At 38.1% G+C, this 16946-nt stretch overlaps 1 protein-coding gene across 16 annotated transcripts in view; it reads right to left on the bottom strand.

Moving 5' to 3' along the window:
• The window catches only part of MCTP1 (multiple C2 and transmembrane domain containing 1), a 595101-nt gene that overhangs the window by 383589 nt on the left and 194566 nt on the right, over positions 1-16946 (bottom strand). For 2 of the 16 annotated variants that reach the window (XM_007978780.3, XM_073014593.1), the window contains exon 1: positions 2738-3208. The exons of 9 other annotated variants lie outside the window; for them this stretch is intronic. In XM_007978780.3, the coding sequence (XP_007976971.1) occupies positions 2738-2794 (57 nt within the window). In that variant the 5' untranslated portion in view covers positions 2795-3208. Of the gene's footprint in view, positions 1-2737; positions 3211-16946 lie in introns of those variants that run through there. 5 more of the 16 variants (XM_073014590.1, XM_073014592.1, XM_073014589.1 and 2 more) reach the window with 5 other exon arrangements.

The following is a 16946-nucleotide window of genomic DNA, read 5'->3' as shown; positions in this document are numbered from 1 at the left end:
CATACTTCATAAAGTTGCTGTAAAACAGATAGTTCATAAATAGTTATTATACAGTCTGACTTAAATGCTAGGCATTACTATTATTTTCATTTTGGAGAGAAATCCCTGTGGAGTGAGATTTGGAACTTGATTTGGTATATTTCAGTATGCTGTAAGTTGCTGTGAATAAATATTACTAATCCTATCCCACTAGTGAAATGACTCAAGCAAAGGGAGACTAAGTGACTAATTTGAGTATCTCAACTAAATTAAGATGGAATTAAAGCCCAACAAACCATCTCCATAGCTTTCCTACTTGGGTTTATCTCAGGGGGATATGCATTACAAATCTCAGCACTTATAACAACAGACTCCCCTGGTGAGTTCAAAATGCTTCATCTACCTTGATGTTTCCAGTATCACTAATATTTACTAAGCACCTATGGGAAGTATGGGACTGTCATCTAGCATCACAGTGTTTCCCTACTCTGTAGATAGAAAAACAAAATCAAAAGAAGACAAGGGCTTCATTGTCACTTCCAAAACTCAAGGTTTTCTCTGATATTACAAAGAAGTGTTGATTCTTCCCACTGCACTCCTTATAGCCCGGAGTTTTGTCACATAGACCACATGCTATCTCACTGCATTTATATTTAGCAAAGATTGTAAAAGATACATGCCTATTAATTCCATCTGTTTACCTTCATCTCCTAATGATCATGTAGTAGATTTCTATAGTTCTTGGAATCAAAGCAAACATGAACTTTATTACAAAGCAGAGCTAGGATTTATTCATAAGATAGCATGATGATAAATTCCACTTATCTCTTGAAACTATACATTGCAGCACAGGATATGAAGATAGCATACACTTTTCATAAGAGTTATATTTTTTATTAAAATAAATGGTGATCATGTTATGAATTTTTAGGCATAAAGAATAACTTTTATTAATATCACCAACACAAGAAAACTTTTAATTGTCTTCTAAATCTTAAGAGTTAAGAGATTTTAAAGCAAAGTTTTATTTTCAAATCTATCATGTTCACTGGTATAGCAGAACATATGTCATTAACTTCTCTAATTATGAAAAGTCATCTTTTTCTCTTCTCATAGCTCTGAAAAAGAGTACAGTTATATAAATATAAAATAGCAGTTCAATTCTAACAGAAAGGATTGGAAGTTCATTGGTTGTTTACATTTTTCTTTTTTCTTTTTCAAAGGTAAGCTTTGGAGAAATCTCTTTTTGCTAATCACTTTCAACAAATACAGTGTATCAAAACAATCTACCATACCACCTCCAGTTTTGAAAGATACAAAATCTACCACTGTCCTTTAAGCATTTGTACTTTTATGGCTCAATTCCCAGAGTAAAGATTTGGACACTTGTACTGTGGCAATAGCTAAGAAATTGCAAAAGTCAGATGTTACATTTTGATAATCACTCCACAAATCCATGCTCCATCAAACTAGACCAAACAGAGAATCCTTAGCCCACAAAACCTGCAAAGGAAGCAGTATTCTCCAATTTGGAATAACGTATTCTCCAATTTAAAATACTGCCTTCAAATATGTTTGGAAGTTGAAATAATTTCAATTTGCACTCCAAAGAAGAGGAGAATCATGACATACCTCCCATCAGCTCATTAACCCCTTGACCTTTGCAAAAACATGAATTATTGAATATATATCTAATGAAAAGTAATTTCCATGTTTTAGTTAGAATCTAGCAACTTTGCAGTGGTTATAATTTTGAATAGAAATGAAGCAATCTCCAAGCATGATAGTAAGTCAATTAAGAAGTACCAAAGTATTCATAATGCCAGCCATTAGCAGACACATTTTTGAAAACCTCAAGTCATTAATATCTTGCTCATTCAGTTATAGCTCTCGAAACCAAATTAACCTTTTCTAGCTGAAAGGAATTTAAAGGCCTTAAATATGAGTATGCAAAGTTATGTGGATACCAAATACCACTTTAAACACTGATTTGTTGTTATTTCTTCAACCAATATAAAGCCAAGACAATATTCCTGTGTCACCCCAACCTTTGAATTAGCTTTACAAGCAAGCTTAAACAATTTGAAAAATAAACCTCTCATTCATTCTCTGTCCACAGATTTCTCTAGCCACACAATTCGTATGACTGCCTCCAACAGCAATTGAGAAAGTAGGCAGTGATAAACAAGCTCATACAATTTTAAAACAAACAGAATAATCAGAAGTTTCTAAGTATGCTTGCCTTTCACTTAAATGGAAAGCCAAATGTGAAGGGTCCAGAGGCTTTCACTAATTTTCCACTTTAAACTTTGTAATAATTACTAAGCCCATTTTTTATTTCAATAGAAAAATATAATTATTGAGCTATAATTATTCAAAGATAATCATATAAATCTGATACATGTTTCACCTTTAACTGAGATCATAGGGTAGCAAAAGAAATATAAGAAAATAAGAACCTGACAACTACTAAATCCTTAAAAAAAAAAAAAACCAAACCAATATAAAGCTACTACAATGTTTCCATTTCTCAGGCACTATATTTTTCATTAAAAATGATCATAAAAGGAATATCAATGTATTATACTATGTATCTCACAAGTAGATTATACCGTAAATTAAAAATTATCTGTATTAGAATCCCAATGCAACCTTCAATACCCCGTGAGAAGGCATTTTTCTAAGGTACAATCATATACCTAAACTGCCACATTAAGGCTGCCACAATCCAATGAGTAAACCAAAATATGTTACTTACCTTATTACAAATAAATGGCAAATTGCAGGCACTTTTCAGCTTGCAGCTGTCTAGCATAGTTGATTAGAAATGAACAAAACATCTTTCACTCCAGTGAGAGAACTGCATATTTAGACTTGCCTTTCTTCACTGAATACTGGCAAAAGAGGCTGTTCACCTCCAAGTGATAGCAACAGCCCTGCACGGAGCACTTGCTGCTCTGCACAGCAGCGACTTGGAATGAAAGTAAGAAGAACCCGTGATGTTTAAATAACGTAGCTTTAGATTCACAGGATATGACTCAACTCTCAAACCAGTAGGGGAAGAGTTTCCCATTGCAAAACTGTTAGTACAGATTACATAACAAACATCATATCTGGGGTCCTAAAATACTCACATTAAATATTAAAAACTTCACCTGCTAAATCAAACGTGCAGTTTTAGTAGTCAACTTCTTCCCCATGGCAAACGCCACAACAGGAAATGAGAATAACAACACTGCACAAAGAAAACTATTCTGCTTGTTCTCTGCAGTGAATTAATTTAATGTTATTAAGGGTGTGAGAACTTGCCAACATCTCCCAGAAAGACGTGTAAAAAAAAAGGAACACTCAAGTCACTAACATTCCCATCAGTATGAAAACAATGTGCAGAAGAAAATTCCATTTTAACATGCAAGAAGTGGCATGCTTTACTAACACAATAGAATCTCCTTCAGTAAGTAGAGAATGGAAATAGATCTTCATGCATTGCTGTTGCTGTTTCCCACAGAAATCCTTTCCGATGCTGTCATTACCTTGTGCTGCTAGCTCTGCCTACCTCACCAACTCAGAGTCCCCTTTTATTTGTTTTGTGAACCCTTCTAAAGGGTTCTTCTAATGACTAATGATACAACTCCTCTAGTAAATGTGGCAATTTTACATGCTTTCTCCAGCATATGTTATCCCTTAACCCTGAGTTGTATTCAGCTTGATCAATATTGAGTTATTATATTTGGATACCTCGGTCAATAAATATTATAGACATAGATGCTTGGAGAAAAGTCTACTACATAAATTCACTTGCCATCAGCCTCTTCAAGGAAATAAAGCTGAAAAAGTCCATGTTAATAACAGTAAGTAGGCTGAAACTAACTAGAACACGGCTGTTAGACATATAAAGTGAAGCATACATGTAATTTAAAATATTTTAGTAGTCACATTAAAGAAGTAAAGAAACATTAATTTTAATAATGGTTACCCTAGTATGTCTAAAATATCATCATTTCAACATGTAATAATTATAAAATTATTAAATGTTTTATCATTTTTGTACTGCTGTTGGAGATCTGGTGTATGATTTGCACTCGTGTTACATTTCCACTGGAGCTAGCCATATGCAAGTGTTCAGTAGCCACACATGGCTAGTGGCTACCATATTGAATAGCATAGGCCTGGGGTTCAAGGTTCATTTTCAGTCTTCAGGTGGTGGTTCAAATATTCTCTTTCCAGAACATTTAGGAAAGTCTTCCCTGACTACCTTCCCTGAAGTAACCTTTTCCAATTACTTTCTATCAGATGATCTTTTTTTATTTCCTTTATAGTACATCACAGTTTGAAATGTTCTTCTTTATTCATTTGTTTACCTATTTATAGTCTGTGGTCTCTAACAATAATGTAAGAAACCTGAGGGCAGGAATTTTGTTTCAACAGGCTATTGACATGGTCATCAATACACAGCAGAATTTAATCAAAAAATTATTTAATAAATGAATAAAATATGGATTTTTTGCTGTTTTGGGAAATAATATAAAATTAAGAAATGTGTTCCCCATATCACTGAATTTTCAGCAAATACACTGAGCAATACTTTCTTGAATTGAGAGATTGTCCCCTTTTTAGAATATTAATGATCTTCCATGTATAACATGTTTCATTATCATATGCAATGCTATGAAACAACATACTTGTTTCATTACTCTAGCAAATACTTAGAACACTTTAATCCCATTGATGTAAATCTGGACACCATTAGGATGTCCATTTATCTCCTATTTACAAAAACGTAAAATCATTGCATACCATGCACAGAGCTACAACGCAGGGGTCAAGGATGGGCATGTGACCCACGCTGGTCTAGTAAGCATGCCAACCTCTTCACTTTTGCTAACATTGAGAAAGAGGTTAAGTTTGTAGAACATTAAGAGTAGAACTGCTGGTTATTGTATCTGCTACCACATTGTCTAAAAATTATCTAAAAGAGGTTGTCTAAAAATGAGGCTGATGAAGAGAAAAACAAAGCCAAATACATGAAAGGCAGATTCCTGATACTACTACTGTAATTACCAGTTACTGTTATGCATTAAGTCACATTTGCCCTTTACTGCAATGATGAATATACTGGAATGTTCACTGGAGAATTACACTAGTCAAAACAGGAAACCATGCAAGGAGCCCTAAACAGTGGAAGAGTTAAACAAATAATGGGTTAATCATACTAAGGAATACTACATGTTTTCTTTTAAAGAATCAGGTTATCTAGATGCACTGAGATGCATAGCTCCCTAAAAGATATTAAGCAGAAATAACATACTGTAGAAAAATATATTATCCCAGTTATGAGTATATACATTTTTATATGCATATTCACAGAAAAGGGCCCAGAAAACTGCACACCAACTGTGGACATGTGGTTAGGTCTGGGAAAGAGATTTGAAGTAAGGAAGTGATGGGGGACAAAGGGAGATCAACGTTTTGCTCAGTTTATTACCTCCTGCGTAAATCTTGTAAAATAAAAATGAATTAATGTATTCCTTAGATATTTGAAAAGAACATGTTACATTTAAAAAAATATTTTAATATTTTTTATTTCCATATATTTTGGTACATTGTACTCACTCTAAGTGGACTACTCTCCTTTACTATTTTTTAAAACAATGTAATAGAAATGATGGTGCTCTTTTCTGTCCCACTCTCCATTCTTTACCAGCCCCAATTTATGAATACTCCAATTTTTCAGTCTGGTTAAAGTGAATGCCAAAGACAGAAAAGAGAAAAAGAAAGGGCAGAGAGAGACAGAGACAGGAAGCTGCATTAGAATCTCCAATGTACCTTCTAAAACTGGCCAAGGTCTTCGGGTGTTTTTTTTGTTTTGTTTTTTTGTTTTCTCCTTTTGGCCACCTGCAAGCAATTTTATTGGCTTTATAAAATACAGCTTGGATTTATTCAACTGCAAACATATCAACAGTCCAATGTTTATAATAATATGCTTTATATTAATTTAGTCTTGGATCAGAGTAAACAAACTTTTTTATTGACAGCTCACTGAAACATTTCAGGCTTCTGAATTGGGTATAACAATTGCTTTCCTAATTAACTCAAAATCTAAACCTTTTGTTGCTTTTTCTGGCTTGCTCTAGTCCTTAAATCTTCACATTTTTTAGGCATGCTCATCACATCTTCTGCTTTTGTATTCCCTTAGATTTCCACAGTTTCAATCCCTTTTTAAAAATGACACAGCTGAAGGTGCTTAGAGTCTGAAGCAAGAGTAAGGGCTGTTTGACTTTTAGTATGACTAATGAGGATCTGAATTTATACAGTGTTGACAAACTGATGCCTGTTTGGCTCTATTTTATTCTCTAAGCCCACTGATCCTAGTAACTTAAACCTCCTACATGGTCTGTTGACACCCTCCTTCCATTCTCCTTGCCTCTACTTAAAATTATGCCAAATTTGCTTCCGATTTTCTGGAAGAAGTAAACCATTATATTATTAGACACATCTAAAACCTCCATATATCTTTACCTATCTCATCCTTTCTTCTCTTACTAGATATTTCCAAACTGCATCCCAACATAACTAGGCTAGTTTACAATTCAACCAACAGTGTATAAGAATTTTTGTCACACCAAACTCTTGTAAACAATCTCCATAGTACTGATGATCCAAGATGCTGAAATACCAAGGGTCTTGATATTTCTGTTTTTTGTTTTTGATTGGTATCAAGTCTCAATGTTTTAATTTGGATTTCCCTGATTACTACCAAAGTTGAGTATTTTACCTTATTATTGGCCTTTTTTTCTATTGAGTTATTTGCCTTTTCCTGACAAATATTTAGGAGATCTTTGTAATATTTTAAATATTATGGTTCTATTCCTTTGTCAATTTATGAGTTATAGATATCACCCTTCTGTTTTTTTTACCATTGTTTATAATGTCCTTTGCTGTTTTTTATTTTTAAATTTGTGGTTTAATTAAAAAAATAGTTTTTTCTCAGTTATTTACCTATAATTCTTGAGTCAAAAATATAAAAATTAAATGTTCTTTGGTCATTATTCATGAAGCATTACCAACAATAATGTTAGATTGCGTATCTAAAGGGGAACTGAGAAAAATTTCTATTTCTTCTGATTAGTTCAGTTAATCCTTACAGGGTACGTGCTATGTAACTCGTACAGTATTAGAGGTTTCAAACATGAAGCAGATCATAGAATCAATACATACATTTATGGACTAATTGAAGAAAAAGACTTGCAGGCAGACTGATGATGATGACGATGATGATGATGATAATGAAATGGAGAAGTAACCATGTGCCAGAGGTTGTGCTGATGCATTATTTAATTTTACAGTAGTGTAAATAAGATGGAGTAAATGTTAGTGTAAGAAATACAAACAAGATGTTGTGGATACAGAGAGAAGAGAATATGTTATAACCTTGCATCCTAAAGATCATTCAAGATATAAAGTGGTCAAATTTGAGGTAGTATGAACCTGTGAGATATAGTAAGACCTTGAAATGACATTTCTATCTTCTCAAGTCAATCTATTTTCCCAAACCAATAACTCAGAGATTAACTGTCATTTATTTAGAAAATCGGTAAGAATTAAAGTGAGAACAAGTTATTCATGTGAAGAAAAAAATGCTTTCTTGAGAGACAAGTTCATTTTTTACAATCAGTGATCCAATCACATAATGAAATTTTCTCCATTTATTACAGATGGTGAAAATTTAAAACCCTATAGTTCTTAGGAATCCTAACAAATGGTGCATATATCTTCCTGTATCTGATTATTAATTTATAACATCAAAGTTAAAATAAACTCTTGTTCCTTAAAGAAATCCCATGGTAAGTACATTTGCAAACAATGCATCCAAATATATCTCTTTTGTAAATACAGATGTTCACATGATGTTTCTCTGTAGCTCTACAAAAAGTTCAGAAAGTGAGAGGGCTTAATATTCTTCAGCCAAGAGGAAGAAAGGGCTCTTGATCTAGAAATAGAGAAGCATGGCCAGCAATGTCACAGATTTCCTGAGGCAGATTAGGGGTATCCCACTTCCTTGAGGCTATGAAGTTTACACTTCAGGCTTCATATCACTGTAACCCTCTAGGACTTGCAAACTAAGATGTGTTCCCCTGCTTAGGGGTGACAATAAATTTGAAAATAAGAAAATAAGACTGCCATCTAAGAATTAAACTTTGAAATAAATATATAGCAGGTCAACACATAGATAAATAAAGGCAACTTTAATTGTCAGAAGGGTGCAAACTCAAATGCCCGAAGGCACACGCATTACCTGTAGGTAATGCAGATCAATGTCTTGGACCTGGCAGAGACCACAGTGAACTGAATGAAGGCAGCACTCAAGTTTCCTTTAAAGAAGACAGTCTCTGCTCAGCTCCAGATGGTTGATCAGATGTGGGAAAGGGTTAGATCTCTGGATTTTTTCAAGAAAGGCTACAGCTCTGGGTTGTTACATGAATATTCCTGATTGAGACAAACAAAAGGTTTTAAAGGCCAGATGTGTCCCATGGACAGTCCGTCTCAGACCAGCAAGTAGGCAAAAAGCAGCCTTGGAAGTAAGCATAGGCAGTAGCCACGGAAACACTGGGGTAGGGTTCTAGAGGCATGCCCCACCCTATTATGGCTCTGCTTCTCTCATTCCATTACACCTATGGATCTGAGAACAGTCTGCCCTTCTGATTCCACGCTCACCAAGCTGCTTTCTGATACAAATATGGGAGCCTATCTGGCATGTCTTTAGGGAAACCTTGTTTAAAACCTGAGGGAGTTGAGGAGCAACTCAGCAGCTAGGTGTCTCCTTATAAATTAATAAACTGACAGCCGGGTTAGCGATTTGCTCCCCATGTGGTCTGCCTACAGGAGCAAACTGCGCTGGGTGGGAAGATGAGCCACCCATCTTCAGCTGTTTCACTTCTCATTGTAAATGGAAACATTGGCATTCTGATTGCACACATTAGTCGTATGAGCTTCATTAATATGAGTCCAGTTCTGGAGGACAGATGGGTTCTGAAGCTGCTGACAAGTTTCTGGGCCCATGGGGCTTTGGACCAGACCACAGACAGTGGGAAATTCCCTAACACAAGGCCACGCTACAAGGCCCGCTGGGATCTTAAGTAATTGATCTAGCTCCTCACTTACTCTCATTCTAACCCCGTGGCCATTCATTTCAAAGCATCCTTATCTGGGTCTCTAGATGTCCAGAAATGAATCTGAAATGTGAAGTTAAGAATTGAAGATACGCCTTAATGAAAAGGGCAGAGAACTCACAGCAACTAAAAAATATGTGTGTGTAATCAGTGGCACCATGGAGCAGGCACTCTGCTATGTGCTTGCCATAGACCATCCCACTTAATCCTCAAAGAAACTCTGTGAAGCAGGTACTACTCAGAGCAATTATTCTGTCTTACAGACTGATGCTTACGGAGGTGAAGTAATTTGACCATACGTACACAGCTAACAAGTAGCGGAGTTGGGATTAGAACCTGCATCCTCAAACACTATAACTTGTTTTCTGTACATGGTACTTTATTTCACTATTTGTACACCAAACATGCATTTTGCATTTACTATTAGATACTGTTCTAACTACTTTACCAACATTAACTCATGTATTCCTCATAATAAGCCTATGAAATAACACTAAAATTTACCCCATTCTGATAAGGAAACTGAGGCAAAGAAAGGTTAAACAACTTGCCCAGGATTATACAGCCAGGAGGAGACACAATCAGGATTCAAACTCCATCATTTGGTCTCCAGAGTACTCATTCTCAGTCCCTGTGAAACTCCACACAATGTTCCCTAGGAAGAACTGGTAAAGATTGCAATTTAAATAATTTCAGTGCTATTGTAGGCAAAATTTTTCAGGAGGATGGATGGCAACCCAAGGAAAATAAATCATTTATGTCATATCATTCCTCTTTATTATATACCAATTAGAAAAACTGCAATTCTTCTAAATTTAAGAACTACAGAGCAAGTAACCACCATAAAATACTATAAACCTGAATATAGTTATTCTTAGGTGATACATCTGAGGAGGGTGACAAATTTTAGGTTGCATCTTTTTTTCCCCTCACTGTTGCAGGGGAAATGAAAAGAGAATTTTTTATTTCTGCATTTATAAATCCTAGGAGGTAAACATTGGAATACTTTTGAGAAATCTAAAATCAAGCACATATTCCAGAGTTTAATTTGAAAGTCATTTTCTCCTGGAAACAAAGCAAGTTTAATTTCAGAATCAAAATGCACTGAACATAAAGAAGTAGATGTGGATACCTCCTACTTTGAACCAAACTTTCAGTTAAAATGGAACTTTTGGATCTATAAATTGCCAACTTTTATTAAGAATAATACTTTGGAATCGATTGGATAAAAATAACACCTTCTGACTCATATTTTAAATGTGAAGGAAAGTTTTCTATTTAAATAGTGAGGAAAGGCCTCAGTGGTTCCTATACCACTTAAACAATCCAGTGTAGACCCTTCCAGCCAGGGTCTAAAGAGTTAACTTAAACCTGAATCCAGAAGGTCTCTCTCTTTAAGTCCTTAATCTCTGTTTTGTTCCCGTCCCGTTTAATGTAGTTCATGAACTCTTTCCAGAAACTGCCATCCTGAGAGCTACAGCATGTTGCAGAACTAGCTCATAAACTGTCACCATGAAAAAGAAATAATACCTATAATACTTCCCTTCTTTCAGCCTCTTCTCCACAAACAGTCCAATCGCTTTTGCTCAACACAATTTATATAGTCTGGTTATCAAAATGTAGCCTAGTCCCCTAGCGATGTGACTTTCCTGGTCTCATGGCTGATCGAATTCTCGACACAGCCCCAAACTCAGGCCTCTCCCCAGGGCCCCATCTAGTTCCATCTTCAGGTCTCTTCTCGTTCTTTCCTGCTGCTCTTTTCATTCCTCTCCACATCATGAAACAATTTTAGGGATTTTTAAGCAAATGTCTGAGGCAATATTGCATGGCAGTTAAGAGAGTACGTTTTAAAATCGGACTACCTGGGCATAAATTATGTCCCTGCCAGTTACCTGCTGTGTTTGTTATTAACATCAACATTATATGTTTAATTTTGAATCACTTAACGTTGAGGTGAGAAATAAAGCATAGTTTTTAAAATTCGTAAATACAAATTCGTTAGCTTTCTTTTTGGCCAATATTTCAATTAAAAAAATAGGTGCTAATACTGTCAGCAAATCAATTAGCTATTATATTTTATGCACACTCTTGAATATCTGTGGGCTGTTCCTTCTCAATCTTCTTTGTTTTCTTCTCCTACTCCTTAAATGCTGCTGCTCCAGAGGAATCACTCCTCGGCCCTTGGCTTTTTTGCTGGAAAGCAGAGGTCCCCAGACTTCACGAGGCAGACCATGTATGCAGTGCACAGACACACATGGAGTTGTGTGGCACACAGGCAATCACAGGCCCATTCGAAGGGCACTGACGTAGCTCCACTCTACTCATCGCTGCTATGTGGGATTGTAGGACCAGATTTTCTAATTTTCAAGACCATGTAAAGTACACAGTCTTAAAAATATTGCCACAATGCTTTGGCTGTGCAGATTCAACCTGAAAAACCCAACCTAGGATGGTATCTGCTTTATATTCTCACAAAGTAATCTTATCCAGCTCTGTGGCACTCATCACTATCCCTAGTCAGAGTGCTCCCACATCTCTGTCTTTAGCCCAGATCTGAGCTCTCACCTGTATGTATTGACAGAGTCAGCGAGCCCTCTGCACAAGGCACTGGGACACCAAAAATGACTGATATATTAGGTTGGCGTACAAGTGACAGCAAAAACCGCAATTACTTTTGCACCAACCTAATACAAATGCCGCCCCTGCCCACAAATGGTTTACAGTCTATCAATCAAATTACTTCCTAGACACCTCCATCCGGAGATGCTCCTGGCACCTCAAACTAACACTGCCAACCCACTCCACACCTTTTCCCCAACCCCAAACCTACTCAACCTGGTGTCTCCTTCCTTATTTCTGTGGAAGGCTGTTGCCCAAACCAGAGACAGGAAATTCATCCAGAATCCCCCTCTTACTGCTAAGAGCTAATTGTTCCCTGAGGCCTTCCCCTTCAATGCCCTGTCCACCTCTCATTCCCCAGGCATGACTTTCCATCCTTCATAACACTTCTCTACTCATAATTCCTTGCAGGAACTACTGCAATTACCTTTTGGGGCAACTTTTGAAACATATTTGAAATTTTCATGACATTTCTTTCCTCAAGAGGTGGGGTCTATGTCTTCTCTCCCTTCTCTTGAAACTCACATGGCTTTTGTGATTGTTTTGACCAAAAAAGTATGACAGAGGTGATGCCATGTGACTTCTGGGGCCAGAACATAAAAGGTTGTGCAGTTACCCCATTGCTCAGTGGAACAGTCTCTCTTGAAGCTTTTAGATGCCCTATCTGGGGGCTGTCTTGCTGTGAAGAAGCCCAGCTAGCCCTGAGACCACAAGGAGAGGGGGAAAAGTCTGGACAGTCCTGAGTTTCAGTTTGTCCCACAACTGTTTCAACTCTAGCATCTATCTGACTTCAACGACATGAAGGACATCGACTAGAATCTTCCAGGCAAATCTTTCACACATTCCTGACTCCAGATTTTGAATAAAATAAAATTTCAAGCTGCTAGGTTTCAGCTAATTTGTTACAAAACAATAGTAGCCAGTACAGAAATGTGGTTTACCATAACAAATCTAAAGTGTGCGTCATTGTGTCCCGAATTGGTGGGTTCTTGGTCTCACTGACTTTAAGAACAAAACCGCGGACCCCCGCGGTGAGTGTTACAGTTCTTAAAAATGGTGTGCCCGGAGTTTGTTCCTTCAGATGTTCAGATGTGTCTGGAGCTGCTTCTTTCTGGTGGGTTCATGGTCTCGCTGTCAGAGGTGAACCTGCAGACCTTCGTAGTGAGTGTCACAGCTCTTAAAGGCAGCGCGTCTGGAGTTGTTTGTTCTTCCTGGGAGGTTCCTGGTCTCACTGGCTTCAGAAATTAAGCTGCAGACCTTCCCCGTGAGTGTTTGAGCTCATAAAGCCAGCCTGGACCCAAACAATGGGCAACAGCAAAACTTACTACAAAGAACAAAAAAACAAAGCTTCCACAGCCTATAAGAGAACCTTAGCGGGTTGCCACTGACTAGTTCGGGCAGCCTGCTTTTATTCCCTTATCTGGCCCCACCCACATCCTGCTGATTGGTCCATTTTACAGAGAGCTGATTGGTCCATTTTACAGAGAGCTGATTGGTCCGTTTTGACAGCATGCTGATTGGTGCATTTACAATCCTTGAGCTAGACACAGAGTCACAGAGTGCTAGTTAGCTAGATACAGAGTACCAATTGGTCTATTTACAAACCTTGAGCTAGACAAAGAGTACTGATTGGTGTATTTACAAACCCTGAGCTAGACCACAGAGTGCTGATTGGTGCGTTTACAATCCTTGAGCTAGACAGAGCTAGAGGGAAAAGTTCTCCAAGTCCTCACTAGGTTAGCTAGATACAGAGTGCTGATTGGTGTACATAGGATTCTCCAGCTAGATATAAAAGTTCTCCAAGTCCCCATCCAGTTCAGGAGCCCAGCTGGCTTCATCCAGTGGATCTTGCACCAGGGCTACAGGTGGAGCTGCCCGCCAGTCCCCAGCTGGGCCTGCACTCCTCAGCCCTTGGGCTGTCAAGGAGACCAGGTGCCATGGAGTAGGGGAAGGCACCCATGGGGGAGGCTCATGCTGTGCAGGAGCCCACCACAGCGGGAGGAGCTCAGACATGCCGGGCTGCAGGTCCCGAGCCCTGCCCCACGGGGAGGCAGCTAAGGCCCCGCGAGAATTTAGTGCGCCGGGGGGCCGGCACTGCTGGGGGACGCAGCTGCAACGTCAGCAGCTGCTGGCCCGGGTGCTAAGCCCCTCACTGCCCTGGGCCTCACCGCAGTTCACTCCCTGTGCGGCCCCCCACCCCGAGCCTGCTCCCGGGCCAGCCAGAACTCACACTGGCCTGCCAGCGCAGCCCTGATTCCCGCCCGCCCCTCTCCCTCCACGAACCTCCTCGCAAGCAGAGGGAGGCGGCTCCAGCCTCAGCCAGCCCAGAGAGGGGCTCCCAGGGTGCCGTGGCAGGCTGAAGGACTCCTCAAGTGCCCCAAGTTGGGCTCGGAGGCTGAGGAGGCACTGAGAGTGAGGGCTGCTAGCACATTGTCACCACTCATCATTAAGACTGAGACAGGCAGTAAGTGGAGGCTGAAAGGCCCACAAGGGAAGTCTTATGAAAAAAAGTTGGTAGAAGTTAGTTAAAGGCTTCGAGGAAGCTGTCAGCAAAGGCTCAAAGGGAAGTGAGAAAAATGTTGCTGGAAGTTAAAAGAAAGGGGTCTCTTATTATGTAGAAGCCAAACATTTCGCAAAACTATCATTTGGGATAAAGTGGAAATTAGAAATATACCTAACGAATTTGATGATCTAGCTAAGGAGATATGTGGTTTTGTGTTTTTCTGTTGCTGTTTTGTTTTGTTTTGTTTAGCTGCCTATAATAAAATGCAAGAGGAAAGAGATGAGCTAAAGAAAAAAACTGTTAAATATAAGTAAGTTAGAACTTGCTGCGTTAAAAAACAACTAAAAGAAACTGTTTCTTATTCTCAGCCTCTCTGAACAGCAAGTAATTCTCAACTTAAGAAAACACTCTGGGATATAGCCAGAGGTTGGTTAACAGATACCAAAGTCCAGCTAGATAGGAGGAATAAGTTCTAGTATTCTGTAGTACTATAGGGTGACTAAAATTAGCAACAATTTATTGTATATTTTCAAGTAGCAAGAAGCATGGATTTTGAATGTTCCCAACACAAAGAAATGATTAATGTTTGAGGTGATGGATATGTTAATTGCCCTGATTTGATCATTACACATTGTATAGATGTATCAAAATATCACACTGTACCCAAAAATATATACAATTATTATGAGTCAATTAAAATTAATAATGAAAGCAAAAAGAAAAAAGAAAGAAAAAGAAAAGGTGAAAGAAAGAACACTGTGAATATACCATTTTCAAAAATAATAAATAAAAAGAAAGGCTTTAGGCCGAAAACAATCCAGGTTGAAATAATATCCTTTACTAAAGTTTCAGAAAGATCTAAGGCAGTGGCTCCTCAAACTTTTTGAGGTAGACAATGGACCTCTAAGAATCTTAGGAGTATGGTTCACAAATTCTCTCCATTAAACAACTGGTCTTCCAGGTATCTTAAGGATGTTATTTATTTATTTGTTTATTTTTATACTTTAAGTTCTAGGATACATGTACACAACGTGCAGGTTTGTTACATATATATACATGTGCCATGTTGGTGTGCTGCACCCATTAACTCATCATTCACATTAGGTATATCTCCTAATGCTATCCCTCCCCCCAACCCCTCCCCACAATAGGATGCTCCCCTTCCTGTGTCCAAGTGATATCATTGTTCAATTTCCACCTATGAGTGAGAACATGCAGTGTTTGGTTTTCTGTTCTTGTGCTAGTTTGCTGAGAATGATGGTTTCCAGCTGCATGCATGTCCCTACAAAGGACATGAACTCATCCTTTTTTATGGCTGCATAGTATTCCATGGTGTATGTGCCACATTTTCTTAATCCAGTCTGTCACTGATGGACATTTGGGTTGAATCCAAGTCTTTGCTATTGTGAATAGTGCCGCAATAAACATATGTGTGCATGTGTCTTTATAGCAGCATCACTTCTAATCCTTTGGGTATATACCCAGTAATGGGATGGATGGGTCAAATGGTATTTCTAGTTCTAGATCCTTGAGGAATTGCCACACTGTTTTGCACAATGGTTGAACTAGTTTACAGTCCCACCAACAGTGTAAAAGTGTTCCTATTTCTCCACATCCTCTCCAGCACCTGTTGTTTCCTGACTTTTTAATAATTGCCATTCTAACTGGTGTGAGATGGTGTCTCATTGTGGTTTTGATTTGCATTTCTCTGATGGTGAGTGATGATGAGCATTTTTTCATGTGTCTGTTGGCTGTATGAATGTCTTCTTTTGAGAAGTGTCTATTCATATCCTTTGCCCATATTTTTATGGGGTTGTTTTTTTCTTGTAAATTTGTTTGAGTTCTTTATAGGTTCTGGATATTAGCCCTTTGTCAGATGAGAAGATTGCAAAAATTTTCTCCCATTCTGTAGGTTGCCTGTTCACTCTGATGGTAGTTTCTTTTGCTGTGCAGAAGCTCTTTAGTTTAATTAGATCCCATTTGTCAATTATGGCTTTTGTTGCCGTTGCTTTTGGTGTTTTAGACATGAAGTCCTTGCCCATGCCTATGTCCTGAATGGTATTCCCTAGGTTTTCTTCTAGGGTTTTTATGGTTTTAGGTCTAACATTTAAGTCTCTAATCCATCTTGAATTAATTTTCGTATAAGGAGTAAGGAAAGGATCCAGTTTCAGCTTTCTACTTATGGCTAGTCAATTTTCCCGCACCATTTATTAAATAGGGAATCCTTTCCCCATTTCTTGTTTTTATCAGGTTTGTCACAGATCAGATGGCTGTAGATATGTGCTATTATTTCTGAGGGCTCTGTTCTGTTCCATTGGTCTATATCTCTGTTTTGGTACCAGTATCATGCTGTTTTGGTTACTGTAGCCTTGTAGTACAGTTTGAAGTCAGGTAGCGTGATGCCTCCAGCTTTGTTCTTTTGTCTTAGGATTGTCTTGGCAATGTGGGTTCTTTTTTGGTTCCATATGAACTTTAAAGCAGTTTTTTCCAATTCTGTGAAGAAACTCGTTGGTAGCTTAATGGGGATGGCATTGAATCTATAAATTACCTTGGGCAGTATGGCCATTTTCACAATATTGATTCTTCCTATCCATGAGCATGGAATGTTCTTCCATTTGTTTGTGTCCTCTTTTATTTCACTGAGCAGTGGTTTGTAGTTCTCCTTGAAGAGGTCC

Source organism: Chlorocebus sabaeus, chromosome 4, assembly GCF_047675955.1.
Source record: "Chlorocebus sabaeus isolate Y175 chromosome 4, mChlSab1.0.hap1, whole genome shotgun sequence".
NCBI classification, from domain to species: Eukaryota; Metazoa; Chordata; class Mammalia; order Primates; family Cercopithecidae; genus Chlorocebus; species Chlorocebus sabaeus.
This window is presented reverse-complemented; position numbering and strand designations above follow the sequence as displayed.